The 23,950-nt window shown below is 42.7% G+C and overlaps 1 protein-coding gene across 1 annotated transcript in view; it reads left to right on the plus strand.

The window, feature by feature from the left end:
* Nucleotides 1-23,950, plus strand: part of smtnb (smoothelin b) — a gene marked incomplete at its 5' end in the record, with an annotated part of 52,583 nt that overhangs the window by 7,847 nt on the left and 20,786 nt on the right. The window contains 5 exons of the mRNA XM_083905326.1: nt 9,015-9,172; nt 12,039-12,105; nt 12,208-12,286; nt 13,221-13,300; nt 20,941-21,025. Of these exons, the coding sequence (XP_083761452.1) occupies nt 9,015-9,172; nt 12,039-12,105; nt 12,208-12,286; nt 13,221-13,300; nt 20,941-21,025 (469 nt within the window). The remainder of the gene's footprint in view (nt 1-9,014; nt 9,173-12,038; nt 12,106-12,207; nt 12,287-13,220; nt 13,301-20,940; nt 21,026-23,950) is intronic.

Genomic DNA, 23,950 nt, shown 5'->3' on the forward strand with positions numbered 1-23,950 from the left:
AATTACACATTTTTAAAAATATAAAAACCATACCCCTTTTTGCCAGCCTGGGAAAGGATAATTGAAATGGGGAAAATATTGAAAGAAAGAGGGAGAGGAAACGTAAATACACTATGGTTTCAGCTTCTTCTATAGTAACTCCCTCAGGAAAGTGTCATTTCCTGAGATCCACGAGAAATCACCAGGCGGATGTTGATGTTTTTCTTCCCCAGCTCACTGTTGTTAACGCTGGGGCATTCTTCAGATATACACAGCTGATCTGTTCAAAATTTGTTTGCTCTGTGCGTCTTGTCAGCAGCGCATGACTCACTCTCCCATTGTCATAGTTTGCTGTGGGTTTTTGTGGGAGTCAGTGTGGCTGGCTCTCATGGATCCATTAGAACAAACTGTTTGGACTCTGCAGACTCCCAAAGTACTTTCACCCTTCTCCTGTTTCCTCCTTGGGGACGTTCCGCTCACCATCTCCAGTCGTAGCTGATTAAATAAGAAGCTGGTGATGCAGGGATTCAGTTTGACCATTAATAACAGTTCTGCTCACAGGTAAAGGCCAACTAAGGTGAATAATCCAATCTTTCTTATCTACTTATTCATGAATTGTCCTCCTGTCTTCATCAGATTAATCAGTAAGGAAGGTGTTAAATAAATGGACCTAGCTCTCAGATTTTCTCAGATTTTACACATCTCTGTGGGAAAAAAAGCATTAGGGCCACTGTCATCATTTTAGTCTGTGGACACAACAAGAGACATTTGAGTACACCGTCATTGTGAGGTTTGGGAAACACTGATCAACATTTTTAGACAGTTCACGGGCTGAACAACTCATCAATCAATCAAGAATATATATAATATAAGAATCCCCAACAATTCAATCCCGTAAGTGAGCAGGTACGTGATTTAAAATCAGGTTGTAGACAGCTTTGTGTCTTTGTTGGATGACATAAAAACCGATGAGGCTGGCAACAAGATGTGGGACACGGCAACTGACCTGGATCCCTCTGTGTGACCTGAAAATCATTCAGGGTGGAAGTGTGTGAAGCCGGTAAGATGAGCTGAACCAAAATGTCTCACTGAGGCAGTTTCAATGAAGGAGAATTTGTATGAGTGTCGATGATTTAGGTTTGTTTTGTGGCATAGATTAGAAATCACGTTAAAGCCTATGAGCACCCAGTCTTTAACACTTCAGATCATTGAGCACGTGTTGGCACGTGGCATTCGCTGCACTAATACAAACCTGTGTACAATAAGTTTACGCTGCTAATATGCTCAACATGCATCATTACAGTTCTATCTTAACGTTTTTTGAAGCCTGTACCCCCTCTGACCCACATGCATTCCTTCCGTCTGTCTGCTTTATGCCTGCTCCCTCAAGTGTAAAGGGGCACACTGTTCTCCCAGGTCTGCTTTGGGCCTTTGTCCTAACACCATCCATTTATACAAGTCAAGATTTAGCTTTTCCTAGAGCTGCAGTTGGAGAAGCACGTTGCCACATGTGCACACTAATCCCCCCCCACCCACCCCATGCTTTCTTGTATATTTGACTGGAACTCTCATCTTTTCTTTATCCCAGACAATAAAAGCTTACTGTAGACTGTAACACGATGAGATTTAACCTGGGCTCCTGGTCCGTTTCTTTGTTTATTTTTTCTTGTGTGTGCAGAGAGGGTAACTGAAACTCCCCTCTATTGAAAAACTGCTAGTCCCGTGCCTTGCAGCGCTCTCGTGTATCCCAGTTTTATGTCCATTTTTCCGTGGGTGTGGTGCGTGAGCCCGTCCAATATATGCAGAATTTGATTTCCTCAGGTGTTGAGAAATGATTGATAGGTTGGCTCCCAGATTCGAATCGGAGTTTTCCCCCAAAGGAATTCACTGAAGTCGATCAAAGCTTTTTGTTTGTGTCTGTCTGTGCTAGTCCAGCTTTCTCAATGGCAGCTGGTAATCCACTTCAGCTCCACTGCACGGAGTGTCCCAAGTGTCCTTATAAGGGCAAACTCGCTTGTCGGCTCAATACAAGTGAGTTTAAAGCATCCGATCTGATTCCGACTGGATGCACTTTAACCTCATCCTGCTCTGGAACTAATTACCACAGGCCCTTGGTTCATGCTCGGCAACTCTGACCCTCGCTCATACCCATGCACGTGAATGCACATCATGTATGCACACGATCCTCACTTCTCATTGTACATCTAACCCCCGTTATGTGTCTTGAAATGATCTCAAAGTGTCAAAAAAGAACAAAAGTGTGAACTACAAAGGGCGGTAAACAACACGCACTCTCACTAGGAGTCAAAAGGTTAGGATTTGGCCTAAGGGGTCATGTGCTTTCAGGGTGTGTGTATGTGTCAGAGCTAGGGAGTGGTGTTTGACCTGACCTTTGCAAACCACATAACGCAACATAATGAGGGACTAACGAATATAAGGCCAGGTATTTGTAATGTTTGCACTGTTCTTGTTACAACCCTTGGTTTTTTTTTGGGGGGGGGGGGGAGAACCCGTTCTTAGAAATTCAAAATTATTATTTCCACATGGGCTATTATTAGAAATGATGTTCCGTAAGAAAATCTGTTTGTTATTTAAAAAAAGAAGCTAATTTCATTAAATGTTGAATGTCTAAATATAAATAGTACATCCAAGGAAAGTAAAACGTAAAAATCTTATTATGGTATTACAGGCTAAACGATTTAGATTTGGGTAAAAAAAAAAAAGCTTTTACGAGTATAAAAAGTATGAAAAGACTACTTTGAAATGGATTTGTAGATCTCGAATTAAAAAAACAACTACACAAACTTCAGACTTTAACCTCATAAGATACTACTATTTTGAAAACAATACTGTTCAGATTTATTTTTATAAGTGGGAGGTCTTGGCTCAAACACACCTGTAATTGTGCTCTGTTTATAAAAAAAACCCCAAAAAATGTTTTTTTAAACCTTTCAACAGTCTCTTTGTTGCCCAGGATATTCACTGTCATGCGATTATCGTACTTTGCTTTGTTCCGTTTAAGGTGCTGACACACATTTATATCCAAAATATCACCATATGTTGTTTTTGTCATCAGTTCAGCATCGGTCTTGTTGTTGACGTGCATTTCTGTCTGCTCCGGGACACTGCTGATGCTCATTTGACCACCGTTCACGCTTCACTGCCCAAAGACTGATGGGTCATTTCTTCCCCGATGACCGTAGATAATGAGCCGACTGAACACGGACAGAGAATGGCTTGTTACATTCGCACAGGCACTATTTTGTTTGATTAGACGATGGCCTTGAGTGGTTACATCATCACGTTGTGATTTGATTAACTGCGTGGTGCTGATTTGAATCCGGTAATACCTGATTTAAAGAATCCGGTGAAGCATTTAACTGCATTTTGATCCACGGTGGGGTCACATTTCAGTGGTGCAAAAACTCAATACACTACAGAGGCCTGGGTTAATCTCTGTGGCAGACCTATACCTTGTATATACCTGCTAATGTGACCAAAAAAGCAATGTTGATCACAAAACCCCCCAAAAGTAGGTATAATTGCAGCCCATTTTACATAAGCATGTCTAAGCTGGAGGATTGAGCCTGGAAATTAAATGTTCACCAAACATTATATATGATATCTGCATTTAAAAGACTAATGTTGTATGTTTTGTTGAGTTGTGTTCTACAAAACACTCTTTAAAACCTTAGGAATCCTGATGTATATTCAAGACTGTTCCATTTTGGTCGTTTATTAATGACATCTGCTATAATGTTTTGCGTCAAACCTCTATTAAATTCAGAGTGTAGAAGGAAATATTTACTACCGCTAAATACTAAATATGTGTATATTTCTCAATAATGGATCATACGGACTCATTTCTATTTGCTTTCCCTGTAAAATACAAACACACAAGGGAACCAAAGGAGACAACAATTCCCATGATCCCACACTGCTTCCAAACCCCATCAAAGCATGCCTCTTGTTTTGATTGAGAGACCCTTACTAAGTTAGCTTCAACAAACTGCTTCAAAAAGGTCTTCAAACAAACTGCAAAGAGGCCTCAAACCAAGACAAATCTGAGCTCGTACAGTTGTTTGTGTTTTATTTGCACGCCACTTAAAGCCGAGTGCTCGGTCTTTATTTCGCTCCCACTCATTCAACATTATCGTATTACAGCGCTGCGACCACAGGTAGAGCGTGCAAGTTCACCTCAGTTATGGATGGCAGCCTAAATAGAGGCTCAGTATATCTTTGACCACCTGAGAAACCTCGAGTTGCCGCCTTATTTGACCACCTCCTGAGGCCGTGTTCCCTGTGAGGCTGCGGCGGAACAAATTTAGCAGAAATCTGTGCACGGCAGATGAGTTCAGACAGACTCGCTGTCCTCAGAAGGGTGTCACCAGCTGGTCGGGATTACTGCTGCTAAAGCCACAAACACTCTCTAATTGATGGTGATTGATTGAGCTGCTGCTGCTGTCAAATGTCTTTTTGGATAGGTTTTGTGGTTTTTGATTCCGTGGAAAGCTTTCTGATTGGCAGGAAGTGAGTCAACGTGACCAAGGGTACGTACAGTACAAGCCTTTGCAGGCCCTGGTTGTGATTCATCAAGAAACACTGTCTTTGTATCTTGGATCTTTATCAATGTGTAATTCCTTCTAAATACTTTAAGTAGGGATGAGCTGACATAATACTTGGTATTAGTGTCATTCTGATAGTCCAAATCACTGGGTGGTGGATATAAAAATGTCTTTGTCAGGCAGTAAATGTCTTAAAAACAGGTAAAGGACCGTATCGGACTAATATCGGTTTTGGACAAAATGTTAGGTTGTGGTATTGTTAATGTATTAAGCTGTGTTTCTAGTTTGTTTTGGTACAGTATGTTTTTTTGCGTTTCCATTAGGAATAGTACCAAAATAACCAGCCCCAAGCATTCTATTCTTTGGTACAGTACCCTTGCGGTACCAGAGTAAAACGGTACAGGACCGGCTCCACCCATGACAGTTGGCTGATTAGGCGACAGAAAAAAAACATTACTCCCTTGCTAGCGGTGTAAATATCCAATGGATGTCGAGACAAGCGCCCGCATTCCCGTCAATTCTCATACAAGTCTTGACGTCTTGTTGAGACAAAGCAGCTTGGAGCAGTCCTCCATTGTTGTCTGTTGCGTTGAGTTCGATGGCACAGCCCACACCCGCCTACCAATTAAAGGTACTGTTTTCAGACTCTGGGCTTTACCATTCCAAACCGTGCCGTACTATACCAAACGGAACCGTACCATGATGGAAACTAGGGCTGAACGATCTGATCTGTGACTATTTTGACCAGAATTGCGACATGATTCGCAATGTCGGAGGGAATGGTAATTTTGACATTGTTCTCATTTTCATTTGAATAAACATTTAAAATTATTGTGTGTGATATCTGTGCAGATCTGTCAGAAACCAAGATGTTTTGGCTTTAAAAAATATTCCACCTCCTGCAATTTGAAAGTTTAGGGCGGTAGGGTGTGTCGCGATTCGGATAAAATTTTGATTAATTGTTCAGCCCTTATGGAAACGCAACCATTAGCCATTAAGTCATTAAGTGCATTTGAATAAAAGAACAGCCCATCGCTGTGACTGTGCCCTCGTTTCGACAGCGCTGCCTTTTCTCTCTTCACCCTGTCAATCACATCCACTTCCTCTGTCCTCATTTCTCACACCATTACCTCAGCGGCTGCGTCATGTGACTCCACAGAAGCCCTTACAGGTGTGACGGTGACACGTTTTTCGCTTCTGGAGTATGACTACAGCCCTGCCGTCACTCCGGGCGCTGACGGCTCGCAGGAGTCTGAGTGACTGCATGTTCTCTGTAAAACATTTGTGTGTGTGTGTGTGTGTTCTGTGACTCATGGGTCTGTGAACAGCAGCAGCAGCAGCACTGTGTGAAAAGCTTTCTGTCTGTGTGTGTGTGTAACGGCTGCTCTCTGGGTCACAGTGGTGTTATTTTAGAGACGCAGTGACAGTTGGATACCCAGAGGTCTGTGCGCTGGTTTGAAAAATGCCTCTGTGAATGGTCCGAGGTGTAAGGTGCTGTCACTGAGTAACTAACACGGCTCCCACCCTCCTCCTCCTCCTCCTCCTCCTCCTGTTCGAGCACAATCCACTCACTGTAAAGGCAACTGTCATGTGCTAGTTTTGTCAACTGGACTGTTTCTGGACCCGTGTGTGTGTGTTTCCATATCTGGCTCTTTAACAGTTATTCTGTTTTCTTTGGCAGGCGCCCAAGTTTGAGGTGTGGTTTTATTTGCTTGGGTTGCACCCACTCGTTGCTTTCCTGTAGAGTTATTGGCCATTCCTTTTTAAATCCGTTTTTTCTTCTTCTTTCCTTTTTTTTTCAAAATGCGTAAAGGAAAAGATGGTTACCACAATTGGCCTCGTGCCAGCTGGATTTGGTCTGTTCAATTTAGTGAATAAATGCAGGGATACAATCCAGACGTCACCTCTGCACTGATTGGTCCATTCAAAAAACAAAATACAAAAACAAAACAGAACATCTTGTCAGCATCATCTGTTTTGTTTGAGCAGGTAAAAGCGCTGACGTGCGCATGTACACTGTCTGTCTCTTATCACCACGTTACGACTTTAATTCCCCCTCAGTCTGCTTGTTTTTGAAAAGATAAGTGGAACAGTTCTGACGTCTATCACGCACTCCAAGTTTGGGAGTCTTTGCCTTTTCTTGGCTTCTTTTCTTTTGTCACTTTGTTATGTTTTAAACTGATTTAAACTTTGCTTAGTAGGCGAACATAGGCCTGGTATTAAATTCTAATCAACAGTTGTGCTTTTTTGAGTCAAGGCCCAGGCTTGAGGCTAATAATGTATAAATAGATAAATCACTCAAGTCTTAAACCTTGGCAGCACTCAGGCTGTATTATAATCACATCATGACATTCATTCAGTAGTGAACTTGACAGTGTGGTAACAGAGGGCTCCCTTGGGTGTTTGGTTAGTGTGTGTGTGAGACGGAGACACTCTGGGCTGTTAAAACACACACAAAAGTGAGCAAGTGCTTTCTCATATCCTCTCTTCCTCTGAATTTTCTGACATTGTTCCTTTTCGAGCTCTGCATCATCTCACTGCCGTGTTGGACCCAGACCCACTTCCCGATTTCACTACCATCTCTTTTCCCTGTGAGTCAGCAGGAATGTGAGGAATGACCTGTGCTGAGGCTTTTCCCACCCAGATCTCATCTGTCCATTTTTAGGCATACCCGTCCAGCTTCTCTTTCACTTCCCTCCTTTTTTCTTTTTGTCTTCTCCCCTCCTATACCTCCCCCCACCACCCCTCTCTGTCTTTGTGCTTTTTCTGAGCACTCTCTCCTCGCTCATTCTTTTCAGTCAGCTCAGCGCTTTAAATTTACACAAATTACAGTACGTAGAAGAGCCCCTCTGAGCCAGTGCAGCGCGGCCTGCATATTTTTGTCAAACCACAGCAAAACTTAAAACCACTGGCCCTCCTCATCTCTTCTGAGACCCCCCCCCCCCCTTCCTCCTCCTCCTCCTCATCCTCATCCTAAGCCCAGCAGGGGGAGCACATCAACCCCTTTTCAACACATCAGGGAGTGAAGCTTAGCTTAGCAACCACATCCATCTCTTTTAAGTAGAAGTCAGTGGGGATGCAAAGATTTGTGTCTCAACTCTGCAGGCTTTAACTGGTGTCTTTATAAGAAAAAGTCCTGCCAGAGGAGCTGTTCATCTCTGCGTGTGTTGACAGGTTCCTGCTGTCGACCCGAAAGAGAGATCTGTCTCTCATTTGACAGCGGAGGTCTCTCTCTCTACCCTAACATGAAAGACTCTGAGATGTCTGCAGACAGACGCACACCTTAAAAACGTGTATTCTTCTTTTGCAAATAAATCCTTTAACTTGTAGCCACTCGAAGCGACGAGTGGTTCAGTGAGTGAGCCACTTCAGTATCTGTGTCTCCAGGGCCTCCTGCAGTCTAGTTACTGTTTAGCCAGGGTGAAATACAGCCAGAGACCAGAGGGACACCTGGGTGATAAGTTGACCCTGAGAGCTGAACGCGATTATGTCTTATAGTTGCGCAGCAGCTGTCGGCGCGCCTGTTTCTCATCCGTGCTCAGGTGGTCCTGTCTTTTCATATTAGCCAAGTCCGAGCACTTGTCATCGCCTGCGTATAAGACGCTCCATTTGCTCCGCTTGACCGTCGTAACTCACATTTTTAAAAGTCAGCCAGGGTGGTTGAGTTCAGGTTTTTGAGGATGATATACCCACATTAAAGGCTGGATGGCTGCATTTCTTCAGCCCACTGTCACATTCTCTCTCTCTGACAACCAGTCATAGAGTGTCTATAAAAATGGATGCAGTCTTCTGGTTTGTAGAGCAAATTCTCTTTTGTGATGCCTCTGGGATTTCACTAGCACTGTCAGCTTTTGCAAATAAAGTTCACAGAGGTCATCTCTGCACCCAGGCCCCCCTTTGTACTCGTACTATTTTGATCTCAATGGGAACACAATTTACAGAGATCATTAATTACTGGCATTATAAATCAAATATAGACTTTTTCTTTTTTTTTTAAAGTGTCCTGGTAACTGCTACTACCTGGCCTTCAATTTTTAAACCAGAAGAATCTATTTTTATTCACAGTCTATGTTTTTAGGCGGATTGACTGCAAGTCTGACCCTAGTAAACAAAGGCCTTGTTGTCCTTGTTTTGCTTAGGGTTAATTACAGAGGTTCAAGAGTCGGTATCTAAAAGAATTCAGGGCTACACAACTTGTGTTTTGACCCAAGAAAGCCTGCAGTTCTGCTCACTGACTGCTCTGTACTTACACCGAGAACAAGCCTAGCTGTCAAACCTTTTAGAAGCGCATTATTATATCCTCGCCAAGCTTCTGTCCTGCACTGCACGTACTCATGGATGCAAATTTGAATGCGACAGGTGGCTCATATTAGCAAGTCAAATGTTCGGCCTTCTCTGAAACATCCTGATGTGTCAAATCCTCACGTTCTGTTTGTGTGTCGTCTTTTTTTTGGTGTGTTGCGCATTCAGCTGGATGGAACCATAGATCTGGACGAGAGACGCCTCATCCGTTCAGCCATCCGGGAGTTGAGGAGGAGGGAGATCGAGGACATGGAAGCCGCTCTGGCGAGCAAGAGATTTCGACCCACGCGCCTCAAGCAGCAGGAGGACAAGGAGAACCAGCACAGGTGAAGACACTCATTGACATAATGCATTCTCCAAAGACCTTGTTTCCATCCATCCATCCATTGTCAAAAGATATGAAGAAACTACAATAATCTGATCTCTGCCTTCCCACATTTTGGCACTCTTCTGTTTGGATTCCTCGCACAATAGTGGTGTGACACCTCGAGCTGTGTTTACACCGAGAGCTACAGTGCACTTGTAGTGTGTAGGATGGATGTCAAAAGCAATACACAGCGTAGTTGCCAACGTTTTTTAACAAAGAAAAACAATGTGAAACTGAAGCAAGCTGACATTTATGCAGTGGGAAACACAAAAGGCCTTGAAACCTCTCTGTTGAAATGCACATCGTTCAAAAAAGATGACATGTTATTGTGTTTCTGTTGAGCTGTAGCCTAAAAGTGACAATTCTCTGTCAAACAATGGACTGCATTGTGTCTCACTCCACCTCTTATGGCGTGTTTCCACCTCGGCGCGGTTAAGTTGCATTTCCGCAAGCATAGTGCTTTTTTTAGTACCTGCTCTGGCGAGGTTCCAAGCGAGCTGATATTATTTGTGACATCGCCAGACTGCCGGCTTCTGATGATCTGACTAGGAAAACTGTGCCGCGCCGAGGTGAGGCGGACTGGTACCATAGGTGGAAAAGGGGCTTTAGATGTCGGACTACTACCTTAACAGAAAGATGCCATGAAAGTGCGATGGTACAGATCAGATATTTTGGTACTCTTTTCGCAGTGGAAATCCAAGTAATTGTTTAATTTACCAAATTTAACCACTTTGTGGAAATGGGGCTTTGATGTCTACCACCATTATCTTGCCTTATCTTACCAAAACGTTCATTTTCAAGTTGTTATAACTCAAACAACTTGTCTGTTGTCTGTCATGTGTGTTTGCTTTTCATTAACCTGGTCTGTGAAACCACTTTGCTTTTGTAGCACTTGTTTAAAAAAAATACGGGTTAACAGAGTTGTTATTATCATTATTAAATAAACGTAATGTACATGCACATGCATACACACTCGAAGACTTGACCCAGTGACTACTACACAAGACTAGGTGAACTGGGGATACTGAGGATACACTCAAAAACCCAGATGCAACATTCCTCAATTCTGGTGGGAAAAAGTCTGGAAAGTTGGGTTCTGGAATCATCGGGGAGAGAAAACGGCAATCGCAGTAAATTTTCCCATCTTGTTTTCACATTTTAACATCACGGCTCGTCCTCATGTCGTATGTCCCAGTCAGCATTTAGGTCGGGGGATTAAAAACATAAACGTTAGTCATTCTGTCTGTTTGACTGCATTTATTTGCAAAAAATATAAGGAATACTTAGCTCTCCTGAGGAAAGTAGTTTGCTCCAAAATCACAGACATTTAAATGGGAGGGGAGTTTAATCCTTTTGCGGTGTTTGTTTTCGTCTCTGTGGGCATGAAATCCTGATCTCTGGAGAATGGAACAGGTCATTTTAGACTCATTTTACAGGTGATGATTTAAGCCTGGCACTGGTTCAAGTTTATGGGACGATCCCTAGCATCTGGTCTGGAACGCTGTCGGGGGGCGTTTACATGAATCGTCCACATGCAGCGTCTTTTGCCTGTTCTTTTGGGGAAATTACTGTGCACTGATATCAAAGATATCAACTTTTTTGAACGCAGCAAGCACTTTCAGGGCATTTTTTTTGATACTTGAGCCAAAAAAAGTAGGTCAAACTGGTCAGTTACCACTTTGAAATAAACTTTGAACCATCATTCAGACAACATTTTTTAGATTAAATATTGCCCTGATCTATACACATCATATGCCACAGACTGAAGAAAACCTCTTTGTTTGTCACACATCTGCACAAATATTGCACACATAATCATTTTAAATATGTGATTTTAATGAAAATGAGAATAATTATCTAAAAATTACCATTCCCTTTGATATCGCAGTCATAATTTCAGTCAAAATTATTGCGATTAGATATTTATAAAGCTACAGATTGATCGATTATGAAAATAATCGTTAGTTGCAGCTCTAGATATTTATATGAAATAGTTCGGCCCTAATGGATGAACCACTGTCTGTGTTTTTGGTTTCGTCTTTTTAGTTTAATGAGTAATAAATTCAGTGAGGCTGCAGCAATTTCAGTCATCCCTGCATCTCCCAGGATTTAAAGATAGTAGCACAAACCACGTTAAATCCACGTCTGGTTTCTTCCATGTGTTTTTATATGCTGCATATAAACGGCCCTGATGCTCTATTACGCGACTGGATGTGCAGATGATCCTCACACTTCTGCTGTCGTCTTTCTGTCACTGAATCTTATTAGCACCAGTAGCCGCGCCGCTAATCGTTTCCATCGTTTTCTGCTGTCTGATAAGTTACAATAACAAGGCAACGCCTCAGTGGAGCTGCTGAAGGAGGCGTTAATACACACGCTCACAAAGCCCATCTGAAAGTTGCATTACCCTGTGCTTCTCCTGTCCAGTGTAGGAATGTTGAAAGATTCCATTCTAACGTGCCACACACCCTTTAATACCAATAGATGGAGGAATGCGAGGATAATGAGACCTGGATGAGGTTGAGAGTAATAGGAGCTGACTTTAAAAGCAAGAAATAAAAGGGTTAAGTACGAGACTGAAGAAAATGGAGGAGGACAAGAGCAGCCATTTTCCGGCGCCTTGTGTCACTCTTGTCAAATCTTTAGTGTCTCAGTATCACTTTTTCCACACTTGGCTCAGGATTTTTCCCTCTGAAGGTTTCGCTCGCAGCCAAGAAAGATTTTGTGCTGCCCTGCAGAAACGAAGCCCACGACCTGCCTTCTTCTGATGTTATAAAGAAGATGATTTCGAACTTTCTGTCTCTGTCTCACAGGTCCGAATATAGCGAGAACTTGGACACGCTGGCACGAAAACTCAAAACAATCCAGGACGTTGACGAGCTCACAAAAATGGTGAATATTAACGCCGACAAAAATCATGAAATATGGCACATGACGCTGCACGCTTGTCCTTTTGTGCCGTCAAACTCAAATGTTATGCGTTTTTCTTTGAAGCTTCGTGCCGCCAATGAATACGAGGAGAGGAAGTTGATTCGAGCCGCCATCCGAAACATCCGAGACGAGCAGCAGCAAGGTGAGTCGAGCTATGTCTGCTGTGATGTCACTATTGTCTGGGATTTAAGGAAAATGTACACTACTGTTAAAGTTTGGGGCCACTTAGGAATGTCATTATTTTTGATGGAAACGCACTTTTTTTTCCAATGAATATAACATTTTTAATGGAATATGTACCAAGGTGTATAGGGGCCAATTTCCAGTAACCATCTCTCCAGTGTTCTAATGGTACATTGTGTTTTCTAATTGCATTAGAAGGCTATTGGATGATTAGAAAACCCTTGAAAACCCTTGTGCAATGTTAGCACAGCTCAAAACACTTTGCTGGTTCTTTGACCAAAACAAAGTTTATTATTTCTAATAAAAATCATTATTTCTAATCTTGTCAATGTCTTGACTATGTTATCTATTAATTTTGCAACTCTTTAGATGAATAAAAGTGTGACTTTTAATGGAAAACACAACAAAACTTGTATAGCTGACCCCAAACTTTTGAATGTTAGTGTCCTGATTTGGAAGAGGCACTTTAACACATGTACAAGTCCTGGCAAAGGTCTTTTATTTTGACACACAATCCAAACATGTTAAATCAGTATTCTCACCATATTGTGACATTCTAAACATCACTGCTTATCTTGGCACCAAGTTTTTTTTTTTGAAGGGGATAAATATACATTTTTCGCGACCGTGTAATGAATGTGTATTACATTACATGGAGATAGCAGACTGTGTGTGGTTGCCATAGTTTTGGTGTGGTAGATCTGTCTGTGATACTGGATCAGATAGTGCATGCCTTTCATTCCTGAGCTCTGTCTGGTTTGTATGAGGCCCCTGTCACTCTCTCAAGTGCCATTATATGGCTCATATAAACACAGTCTGATCAGCTTCTTTTAAAAAAGCACAGGTGCTTGTGCTTGTGCTTTAATTCTTGTCTTTATTGCTGTGTTCTTTAGTGTCTGTCGAGAGGGTTAAAGCCCCTGGATGCTGCCGGGATCGTGAGAGTGTGGAGCCCCAGTGCAGCATGGGAAGTGGAGTAAGTACAGCAGCATTTAATGGGAAATGTTTAAAGGGGACATATTATGCAAAATCAACTTTTTATTAATTTAATACTTATATTTGGGACTCTGGAGGACCTATGAGTAGGCATGTTGACGTCCGCACTCATTGTTACGTCACAATTACACATTCCATGGAATTGTTGTCTCGCTAGGCTCCTCTTTGTCCCTAAAAAATGAGAGAGTGCAGGGAAGGGCAATAGTATACGGAAGAGCGAAGTGTTCTATTCTTGGCTGCACAGTGCAGCACAGAGTCCTACACAAACTTCCAGCCTCAGAGGATTTACATGTCGTATATCACGGCAATGTGCCGACTAGAGTCGGCAAATGATGATTTTCCAAATGCTAACTGCTCTTAGCTGCTGGAGCCTCAGTGACGCTGACGTAGTTTCCTGTGTCTCATTTGCATTTAAAGAGACGGGCACTCAAAAGCGAGCGTTCTGAACAGGGCTGTTTTTGCAGGGTGATCGTACTGCTGTGGTGCTTCATCCTTAAGTTCATTAGGACACCAGGGAACTAGGCTAACTTGTAGAAATAGAGTATAATATGAGTCCTTCAAATTTGTCACACACAGTCGGAGGCTTTTACCGTCCGCACGTCACCTTTTTCCATCCACCGGGACAGCTGTCTCTCATATCAGACGTGCAGTGTTGTCTGCTTCCATTTGCGACAGTGAACCGAGCAACCGACCAATTTGTGGGCACCGCATTTGTTTGCATGGCAACAGCGACTGCTGAGGTTTCTCTGCTGCCACGACCAAGAATGTAGCAAACAACAACGAGCATTGTGACTTGAGTCACTCACCATGTCATGAATGTGGCTACACGTGCACGCACGCACGCACGCACACGCACGCACGCACATACACTTATGGGTAGGCTGTCACGGGGAAAGGAATGTGTTTTTGTTTTTTACATCCTTATTCAGGTTTGGCTAAGTATGAGGAGACAGATGAAATATACTGTCTGGTGTTTAGTGAAGGCAGTAAATAGTTTTTTGACAGGGACGGCCTCTCGGCCACTGTCATTTCTGCACACGTCTTAACTTTTTACATTTCGACACATCTACACGCTGAAATTAAGCGCTGCTTCGTTCATTTATTTTATATTTCATTTTTCATTTATGTCATTTGTTTGAAACAAGTTCAACATTTACATTTAATTACAACATATTTACATTTACCTCTGGTCGCATGTTTAAAAAGGAGTAGGCAGAATTATAAACATGTATGTTCCTATCCGCACAACTCGCTTTATCAACTACTTTACCCCATCACCAAATATTTAGACAATATTTTATACAATGTTCTTAATGTTCTCAGTACAACGCAAGAATATCTCTGGCTTTAAACACGGCCATTTCCATTACCGCCCTGGATTAAACTGCCGTATATTCTTTTAAACTGATTTATGTTTTTACTCTTTGCTTTAATTCATCTGTGTGATAATTTAACCCCGAAGATTGAAACAGTGGTTGATGACTGACAAATAAAAATGATTCAATGCTTTGATTGCATTTTTATAGCCCAAATAAATAATCTCTTTTTAAAATCCCTCCTTAGTTGTGGTCTTTAACTCTAGACCACATTGTTCTCCGTTGTCAATCACAGCTGACTGAAAAGTTTGGAAACCACTGCTCTTAATGATCCGAGTCCCGTACCCCCTCTTACATTTTACTCCCACACACTGTTGTGATCTGGATGACGCTCTCCTGTTTAGATAAAGCAGCAGGCACAACTGATGACTGATGTATCCAACTCTCTGACCCGTCAGTTTCAGGGGGAAGCCAACTCCCAACCAAGTTGCGCGGTTATGTAACCCCCTCTGTCAACCTGGAGTTTAATTTCACGGTGTTGTTGTCCATGCAGACTTCACCATGGCCTCAACTTTATCTTGCGCAATGAATATACGATCGCGGAAACCACCTTGTAATCCGAGATTAAGTTCGTTCAGGCGAGAAAATCAAATCTCCTCATCATGCAAATACTCGGACAGTTGAAGAAAGTTATGGTCACTGAAGAAAATCTTCACCTTTCAGCTCAGAGAAACGTGTTAACGTAGCCAGCGTGGTGTAGTGCTTCATGCCTTTGCAGCGAGAAGACCCTGGGTTTGCAACCCGGTCAGAACGAGGGCCTGCATGTTCTCCCCATGTGTGTGGGTTTTCACCAGGTTCTCCGGCTTCCTCCCACAGTCCAAAAACATGCAATATGGATGTGACCCGTTTATCGCCCTATGTATGCTGAGATTGGCACAGCACCCCCCCGCGATCCTCATGTGGATAAAGCGGCATGGATGGCCGATCGTCATCATTTTCTGTGTGCCCCATATGTGACTTTGCATACCCCTGGGAGTACAATTGACCTTGTTTTGGAATCACTAGAAGATGATCAACAGTGTTAAACTTAACTTTTCTCACTTTCAGCAGAATAGATTGAGTTATTCAGATTCAGCTTGTGTTGCAACGAGGCGTGCCTCTTTGTGGGGGAGCCTGTCAGATATTATCTTATCTGCTGTGTTTGATCATGTTTTTTTGTCTTATAAGGAATGCGCCGTCTCCAGTCGATGAGATCTCTATGGAGGAGAAACAAAGCCCTTTCTTACTAATATGAAGTCACCACAGTTGTTACAAAGCATTCTGAGTGATGAAAGTGAAAAGAACACACTTTGCTGTGACTACGCTCGGAAGGAAAATACTATCACTCATTTTATCAGTTGTGGTGGTTCATGTGCAGTGATGTAAAAGGCTGTTAGTATCTTTCCATTGTCTGCTGCAGTCTGTGCTCCGCTTGCGTGCATTCCTTTGTGTGTTTGTGTGTTTGTGTGTGTGTGTGTCTGTCTGTGTTTTCTCCTCGGGTAGGAAGTGATGATGGGATGTTGACGTCACAGGATGCTTTTTCGCATTCAAGCCTATTTACCTCACTTCCTGTAAAGGCAGCCAAGTAGGTTTGTGAGCCACAGGTGGTGTGATGGATGGGGAGGTTTTTAAAGTTCTGGATGGTGACAGAGGGCGGCGGGGGGGGGGGGGGGGGGGAGTAGTGGGTTGGACAGACAGGCAGCCCCACCAGCTGTGTCTCAGCAGTCTCGTCTAGTGCTGGAGTTGGGTACGTGTCCAAAGACAACATCATCCAGCAGCAGCAGCAGGGCCTCCTTCCACTCACATCATAGCAGCGGATCTCTTTGAGCTGAGTGCAATTGTCCCCGGGCAGATGGAGGCTCGAGATAGCAGCCAAACGCACACACACACCCATACACACACACACAACATGCAATATGTATAGACTGATGGCAGCTTCAGATGTGACATAAACATACAGTCAGCCTTAATGTGTGTTTAATTAGTGGACTAATGGAGCTTTCATCTGTAATTTTACCAGAATCCAACTCCTATTAGACGTCAAGGAGTGTTTTTTAATGGGCATGGTTGACATGCAGGGGTAACTAGAATGTTTCCTATTACTCATTTGGGAGAAACTGTGCAGTAACGGCTTGTAAAAAAAACCTTTAATTATATGTATGTAAGGGGGGGAAAGAAAATGCCGGTAGGAAAAAGTGATCTATTTTTTTCCATCCATTAGTTTAGAATTAAGTTGTGTTAAATAATGTCTTAATTTAAATTAATTGTCTTAAGTAACACACAGCAGAGGTGAAGAGAAGTGAAGCAAGAAGGTCAGAATAACGGCTCGGTGTAAAAAGTTAATGTGTCAACCAGGCAACTCTGGTGGGGGGTCAGATCCTTGTGGAGACAGAATGGGAGAGAGGGGAAGTGGAGGGAGTGGCTTGTTGGCATTTTGTGTGTGTGTGCTCTTAGTGGTGGTGTACATGTTTGTGTGTGAGTATGTATGATGTGGCCGAGGCAGTAGAGTGGCAGAAGTGTGAGTGCACGTCCTGACTCCAGGAGGGTTACTGCTTGGAGAGAGAGAGAGAGAGAGAGGGATTGAGAGAGTGAGAGTAAGAGGCAGTCATTCATTCAGTCAGTCCGTTCAGTGAGGAGAAGGTAAATGTCACTCTGATTTTCCTGCTCTCGTGTGTCACAGACCCAGCGCTCCTTCCTTTCCTCTCTTTCCTCACCTCTGCACATTTGTTTATGTCTGCTTGAAGAATGGAACGTGCCTGTCGCTCTGTTTACCCAACAGGTTTGTGTGCATTATGTTTTTTTTCCTGTTGTTGTTGAGTTGTTGAGTCAGCTGACAGGTTGTACCTGAGGATAGTGTGGGTGATGAAATCTTAAGGATGCATGAGATGATTAGACACTGTCAAATAGAGGAAATGACGCTGTAAAGAGCCTTTTAATATTCAATACTTTTATTGATTTTATTAATACACTCTCAACTTACTACTAAATGGATCCACGTATTATTATTTTGTAGTTGATTTGTAGTAATTTAACTCTAACTTCCTATGGGCTTGACTCATAGGTACTGTTTCGTGCCATTAGGGTGTGTTAGGAGAGCGCAGGTGGGCGCTTTGGTGGGCAGGTGTTCAGTGTTTGTTTGTTTTCTGATCTCATCGTAAGTCATGTTGCAAGAGGAGACGTGAGGAAAGAGCAGCTTAAGTGTAACTAAAGTGCACTCTATTGTCAGCGTAATGGATTCAACTTCCGACGACTTGAAGGTTGGCTAGTGAGGAAAAAGAAAATAATAATACGTGGATCCATTTAGAAGTAAGTTGAGAGTGGCATGTGATGATTTGCATTCAGTAAAAAATAAAAAAGGGGATTGATGCTTTGACTTGTGGGTTTTCTCGCTCGTGTGAGTGTGTGATACCCAGATGATCGCCGCTTCATTCCAGCTACTGTATTTCAATTATTGGAGGTGAGCCAAACGTGTGGTTCGTCAGGCTGCAGTAATGGAAAATGAACTGCCAGGTTCCTTGGTCTTCTCTCCGTTCACGTGTAGGCATGGTAGCCCCCCCCCCCCCCCCCTTCACATGGTCTGACCTCATCACTGTGATGACTTTAACTTTCATGGAAAAACCAGAGCAATGAAACCCAACTGTGTTAATCACAGTGGGTTTAGTTGATCTTGACTGTCTGAAAAAGGTGTGTGTACCTCGGCATCAGCTCAGTCTCATTTTAGGTTTCTTTCTCTTCTTTTTTTCTGTGGAGTTGAGAGTTCAGAGGAGTCCAGATGGTCTACGCCTTACTGTGGTCACGAGAGCGCAAAGTTGTTTCTGTCTTTAAAGGTTTTACAATTATATTCAGACACAAAGAAGTTCCTCTGGGCCAGATGGAACAAGTGGTTGGGGGTGAGCGTAAGCGGAGTGTCACTCTGTCAGATCCTGAATATTGGGGCCAGAGAAAAGCCTCTAATGACAGCATGGTGGCCTGGCAGCAGGTCCCAGCCTCTGGTCTGCGTCTCCAATTCCACTTTATCTTCCCTTTTTCCCCCCTCTGCATCACTGTCTGTGAGAAATATGTTCCCTGTGGTTTCGTGGGAGCTGTGAAATGACGGCTGTCTGTCTGACTCCTGGTCGGAGAGGGTGAGGATCAGTGGGTGAGGGAAAAGCTCGTTCTCTATAATTGTGTTTATGGCTCAAACACAATTATCCTCCTGGTGACTCTTTGAGTGACTCCGCTCAGAAGGAGAGTGTCCTTTGCATGTGACCTCTCGCACTATTGCACTTTTAGTGCCTTCAGCCTTTTGTGTCCTCATCAGACACTGTACTTAACTCATTTAAGGTGCGTTCCACACTTTTTTTTTTGTGTCCTTGGCAATATTTACCATTACCAAGACTTTTTCTGTGCCACAGATTCCGTGCTGCCATTTTTTTTGTGGAGGAAAAAAAAGGAAGCTGGAATAAATTGTGACATTGGTGCACCTTGTCTGATGACACATCTCGCCAGCTTCTCCTTGAGAGGACAGTTATTGTCTTTTCCTTCACAGACACACATTAACTTAGTTCACAACGTAAATTATTTGACAGCTTTAATCACGATCTGGTGTTCAGAACCGTTCCAAATCCACCCTTCCTTTTTGTTCTGTCGTCTCCTGCTACAGTGTCTGATTACATTTTCCCCGCTGCGACTGAGCCGCTTTACCCCTGTAATCTACTCAAGGTGGAGAAGGCCACAGTCGGCAGAGCAGAAACGACTCTCTCACTCTCCTTTTACACCTCTGCCACTCAGTCGTGTTTAAATTCAATAATTCTTTGTCTCTGCCACCTGTGATCACACGCTGCAAAGATTAACAGCCTTTTTAAAATACAAAAGTTTTGATTTACAAGACTCGGCACATCATCAGTCTCTTGTCCAGGATAACGTTGTTTACACATGACAAACCGATTGTGGCATGTGATAATGTGGTGTGCTGTGTGCTTTCTTTGCTTGCTTGAAAGATCTCAAATGTGTTTTCAGAAGCTCAAACTAATGCTAGGCTGTAAATCTGAGTCTAAGTATTATATTTTCAGTACGTAAGGTCACGTCCTGTGTGTTTTCTCAGCATCCACCCAAACGTCTGTTTGGACTATTCTTAAGCCAGATGTCTCTTGTAAAGCACCTTTTAGGAGATGATGTGTTGTGATATGGTCACAGAATTATGCGTGCCTCCTACATCTCCATGCTGGAGTTTTATGCCCTTTAATAGAAAAGTTTCCAGTGTGTTGTAGATTAAGAAAATGTGTGTGGGGGGGGAGTGATTTAAAGAGTGTGCACACGTGCTCTGAGGGAACTTATTTGCACAGCTGATTCGCCTGTGGAGCTGTTCAAGGTCGGACACCAGAGGCCCAACAGTAGTGCCCGGGGATCTTCATCTTTTCCCTCTCCAGTCCAGCCCCCACACCTCCACGCCTCTCTCGTTTCCTCTCCATATGCCAAAACACTGCCTTCTCTCCTCTGAGATCCCCTCCTCCTGCTTCGACTTTCCCGTATCAGTCCAGATTGGCATCAACAGAGGCTGCGTTCAAGTATTTGATAAGACTTACCCAAGTTGTAAAGCAGATAAAACAGATGATCCATAGTTTGATGTATGAAATATACACGCACCAATTTTGCCTTGGTTACCATTATTCATTTTTCTTTATGCCAACAGAAGGCTCATGTGTCTCAAATTTTGTTTAACAAATTGTTAAAGATCTTTATTAGTTACCTGACGGATGAGACGTATCCTGATGCTGATTAAAGAGCACGATCATTACAAATATGACCCTTGGACTGGTCACAGTAAAAGGCCACTCTGTACAGTAAATGTACAGTTTATCTTAAACAAACACCTTTTATTAGTCGCTGAACTAAAGCTTCACATGGCAAACCTGTTGGTGTCTGGTACGACCACCATTTGCCACAAGGTTCCCTTTGCATAGAGTCGAATCAGGTTATTGATTGTCGATCCCATGGGATATTGATCCTTTCCTTGTCGATGGCTATACCAAGTTGCTCGACATTGGCAGGAATTAGACTTCGACAAATTTGTGAACAGATAAGGCATTTGCTTTCGAATTTGACCTCAACCGGTTGTGATCACCAAGTGATCTCAAACAGATGAGTGTACAACTGATCTGATCACTCTTTTGATCGGAGGATTGGGCTTACAGTTTGGAAGTGGTTAGCAGTTTTTAATACTGAAGACCTTAGAAAGTGTATTGGAAGTGTATTGAGCGTGTTTGTTTTTTCTTTTTCTTCACAGGAGACGGAGAGTCACAGTGAAAGAGAGCGTATCAGATCTAGGATCCGGGAGCAGACACAACAAAACAGAGAGTTGCAGAAGAAAGGTGAGCAACACACCAAAATACACAGGAACATTTTTTTTTTGCCTGGTTGCATTGGTACACTTTGTCCGCAGCGTATTCACAGTTAGATCGTGTTTGGACATGCCAGTCTTTTGGGATTGACGGAATACAAAAGCTTGTGTACACTGTAAACATTCTTCGAAAGGTTAAATCCAGGTAAGAACTAAAGGCTTAGATTTAAACACTGACCGCCTGTGTTGCAACCTGTGCGTGCATACGTTGGTCTTGGTGCAATTTCCTCTTCCTTAGCCTGGTAAAATAGTCGAGCCAAAGAAGCCATTCTCCTCAGGTGGCGGTCAAAAGGTCATATTAGTTCAGGCTCTTTAAGCTCCTTCATCTAACTTTATTAAGTTTTCAGAGTCACTTACAACTCTAGGCTTAATGACTTTGGCTTCTTAAGTGTGAAGTAATTTCATTAACCACACTGTTAGCCCGGCCATTAATAAAGTAGCATGAATGCGAGCCTTCAGGAGGGAATGAATGTGCTTCGTTCACTTGAGCCCTTGAAACGTTGCAGGCGCACAAACCAGAGCTGATGATGAATGGCTTGTAAAATGACAAACATGCATTGTTGATGAATCATAAATACTCCACATGACAAAGTATTAATTGGCCAATCCCATTCATTTAGGACAAAATATAACATTAAAAACATTACTTGCATCATGAGATGAAAGTATTTCTGATTTCTTATTTAAGGCTCTGTCCTGGTTGGCTTAAACTTAGCCTGAGGCTGTTGGTCATCAGTCTGTGTGGCCTAGTTTGGCCTGGTCTTGGCCAGTGTCCTTCTCGTGGACCTGGGTGTTGCTGATGGGGTTATGGGAAGCAAACTACGGGAAAACCAACAGCCACACCTCTGCTAAATAAAGCCAATACTAGAACAGAACTGAGGCCAGTTTGACGTGGCGGTGAAACTCCCTATCCCGCGCCTTACAATTTAAACGAGGGTGAAGCCAGGGTGACCAAAAAAGAAAAGAGACCACCGTTGAAAAGCAAAAGCCAGAGTCGACAAAGGACACAGAATGTCTGTGGTTGGGACAGGACAGTGAAGCCAGGGTGGGCCCGTGGTTCGTGTGTTTTCAGCAGAGTGAACTTAGCAGAAAATTGAAATCGGTGATTTTTTGGTCTTTGAACATAGCACAAACACACGCCTTTTACCTCTTCGACCAAAAGAAAACCTTACATATACTTTTCTTTTTTGAACTTCAATGACCAGTGTGTCCAGCTGTGCTGCGTTCTGGTGCAAACTCTAACTGGTGAGGCTATGATTTAGGAAATGAAATGTTAGCAGAGACTCTCGGTGGAATGTGCTACTGACCTCAAGTTCCCAAAAAAAGAGTAACTCGGTCACGTTGGAGCATGATAATAATTCTAAGTTTGAGTTACTCAAGACAATCTCTGTATTATCATAAATATCAGGCACACAAGTCATGCACATACACCAGGTCACGACGCACAGATACTGATCTGCAACTGTAGTGACATTCAGTTTTCTGTCAGATCATTTTATATTATACCAATTTGAATTGTATCTTAACAAAAACAGCAAGACCCCATGTTTTTTTAAGCATGAACTATAATAAAAATAGCATTTTGACACTTGACTTTTCATGTAATTATAAAAATACAGATAAAGTTGTGGTCCGAACTCAATTTAATCAGTAAGAAAATGTTCTCGTATGACCCCAAATCAAAAGTCTGCCTCGGTTCAGTTCAGACTGTTTATTTTCTTCACTAAAACAATTGTTGACGTCAGTCTGCAGCAAGAAAAGTGGATCTTGTATAAAAAAAACTAATTGTATGCTCAGTCAGTTTTTTTAATAGCATATTGCCTATAAAAAACTACATTATATTCTCCCCATTGTAACAAAACTGAGGTGATAAAACCATACATTGTTCGTCAAATTTGGGGCAAAGCAAAATGAAAAAAAAACTTTCACACGGAACAAAAACATGCACTTATTTTTGGGTCCTTGCTTGAGAGTAAAAGACCTATAAAAAAACAAACCCTTTGTTGCCCTTTGTCTATACTACTATATATTGACTGGCAGCAGAAGGGCAGCTTTTGTAGCTATTTTAAAGCAAAATGCAAGTCTCTCATTATAAGTCAGCAGCAGTGGGGATTTTTCCCAGAAATCACTTACACAATGGACATCACAGCAAAGATATGAACAATTACATGAGAGTTTGTCGAAGGAGCAGCAGGAGTTTGGCTTTCACTTCAGTCACAGTTGACCGGTAATTGACTTCATGCTATCATTAGACCATTCGCTGTGTCACATGTGGTAATTGAAGCCATTTATTGTCAACATGTTTTCTATGCACACCACACTACACAATCGTCTATTTATGAATTGATTGTGCCCAATTTAGCTATTCGGCGTTGTTGTGTAATAATGAATTAAAAAACGACATCATCATCAGCTGCTTTAAATGAAACTTGCAGTGTGCTCTCTTCATGCCGTCTAGTTCAAAGTTGAAAGAGCTCGCTGTGGCTGCCGCTCAGACTGGAGTCTGCCTTTGATTTGGTTTGTAAATGAATGCCATGTATGCTCACTGAGCCCCATTTGGTTGCCGAGTAAAAGTCGGTGCAAACACACAGACGTGTTCTTCGTGTCTACGTGAGACGTGGAAAAAACGTGATCCAATCGTGGTTTTATCTGCTTTCGTTACCTGCGGCGTGTGTGTATGCACAATCTGATACAAGTATACCAGCGTTCCCTGGAAGCACCATGGTGTGATGGAGGTTGGGATTATGACAGGCAGAGGGAGGATGTGGGCACTGCTGTGTTGTTTAGAGTGCGGTTTCCTGATGAGAGAAAGAGTAGCAAAGGAGCCTGGACACAGTGGAGGGGGAAGTACTTGTCCGAGTCTCCGTTTCACCTCGCTTCCTCCTTGACTCCCTAT

Source organism: Microchirus variegatus (genome assembly GCF_963457635.1).
Source record: "Microchirus variegatus genome assembly, chromosome: 18".
NCBI lineage: Eukaryota > Metazoa > Chordata > Actinopteri > Pleuronectiformes > Soleidae > Microchirus > Microchirus variegatus.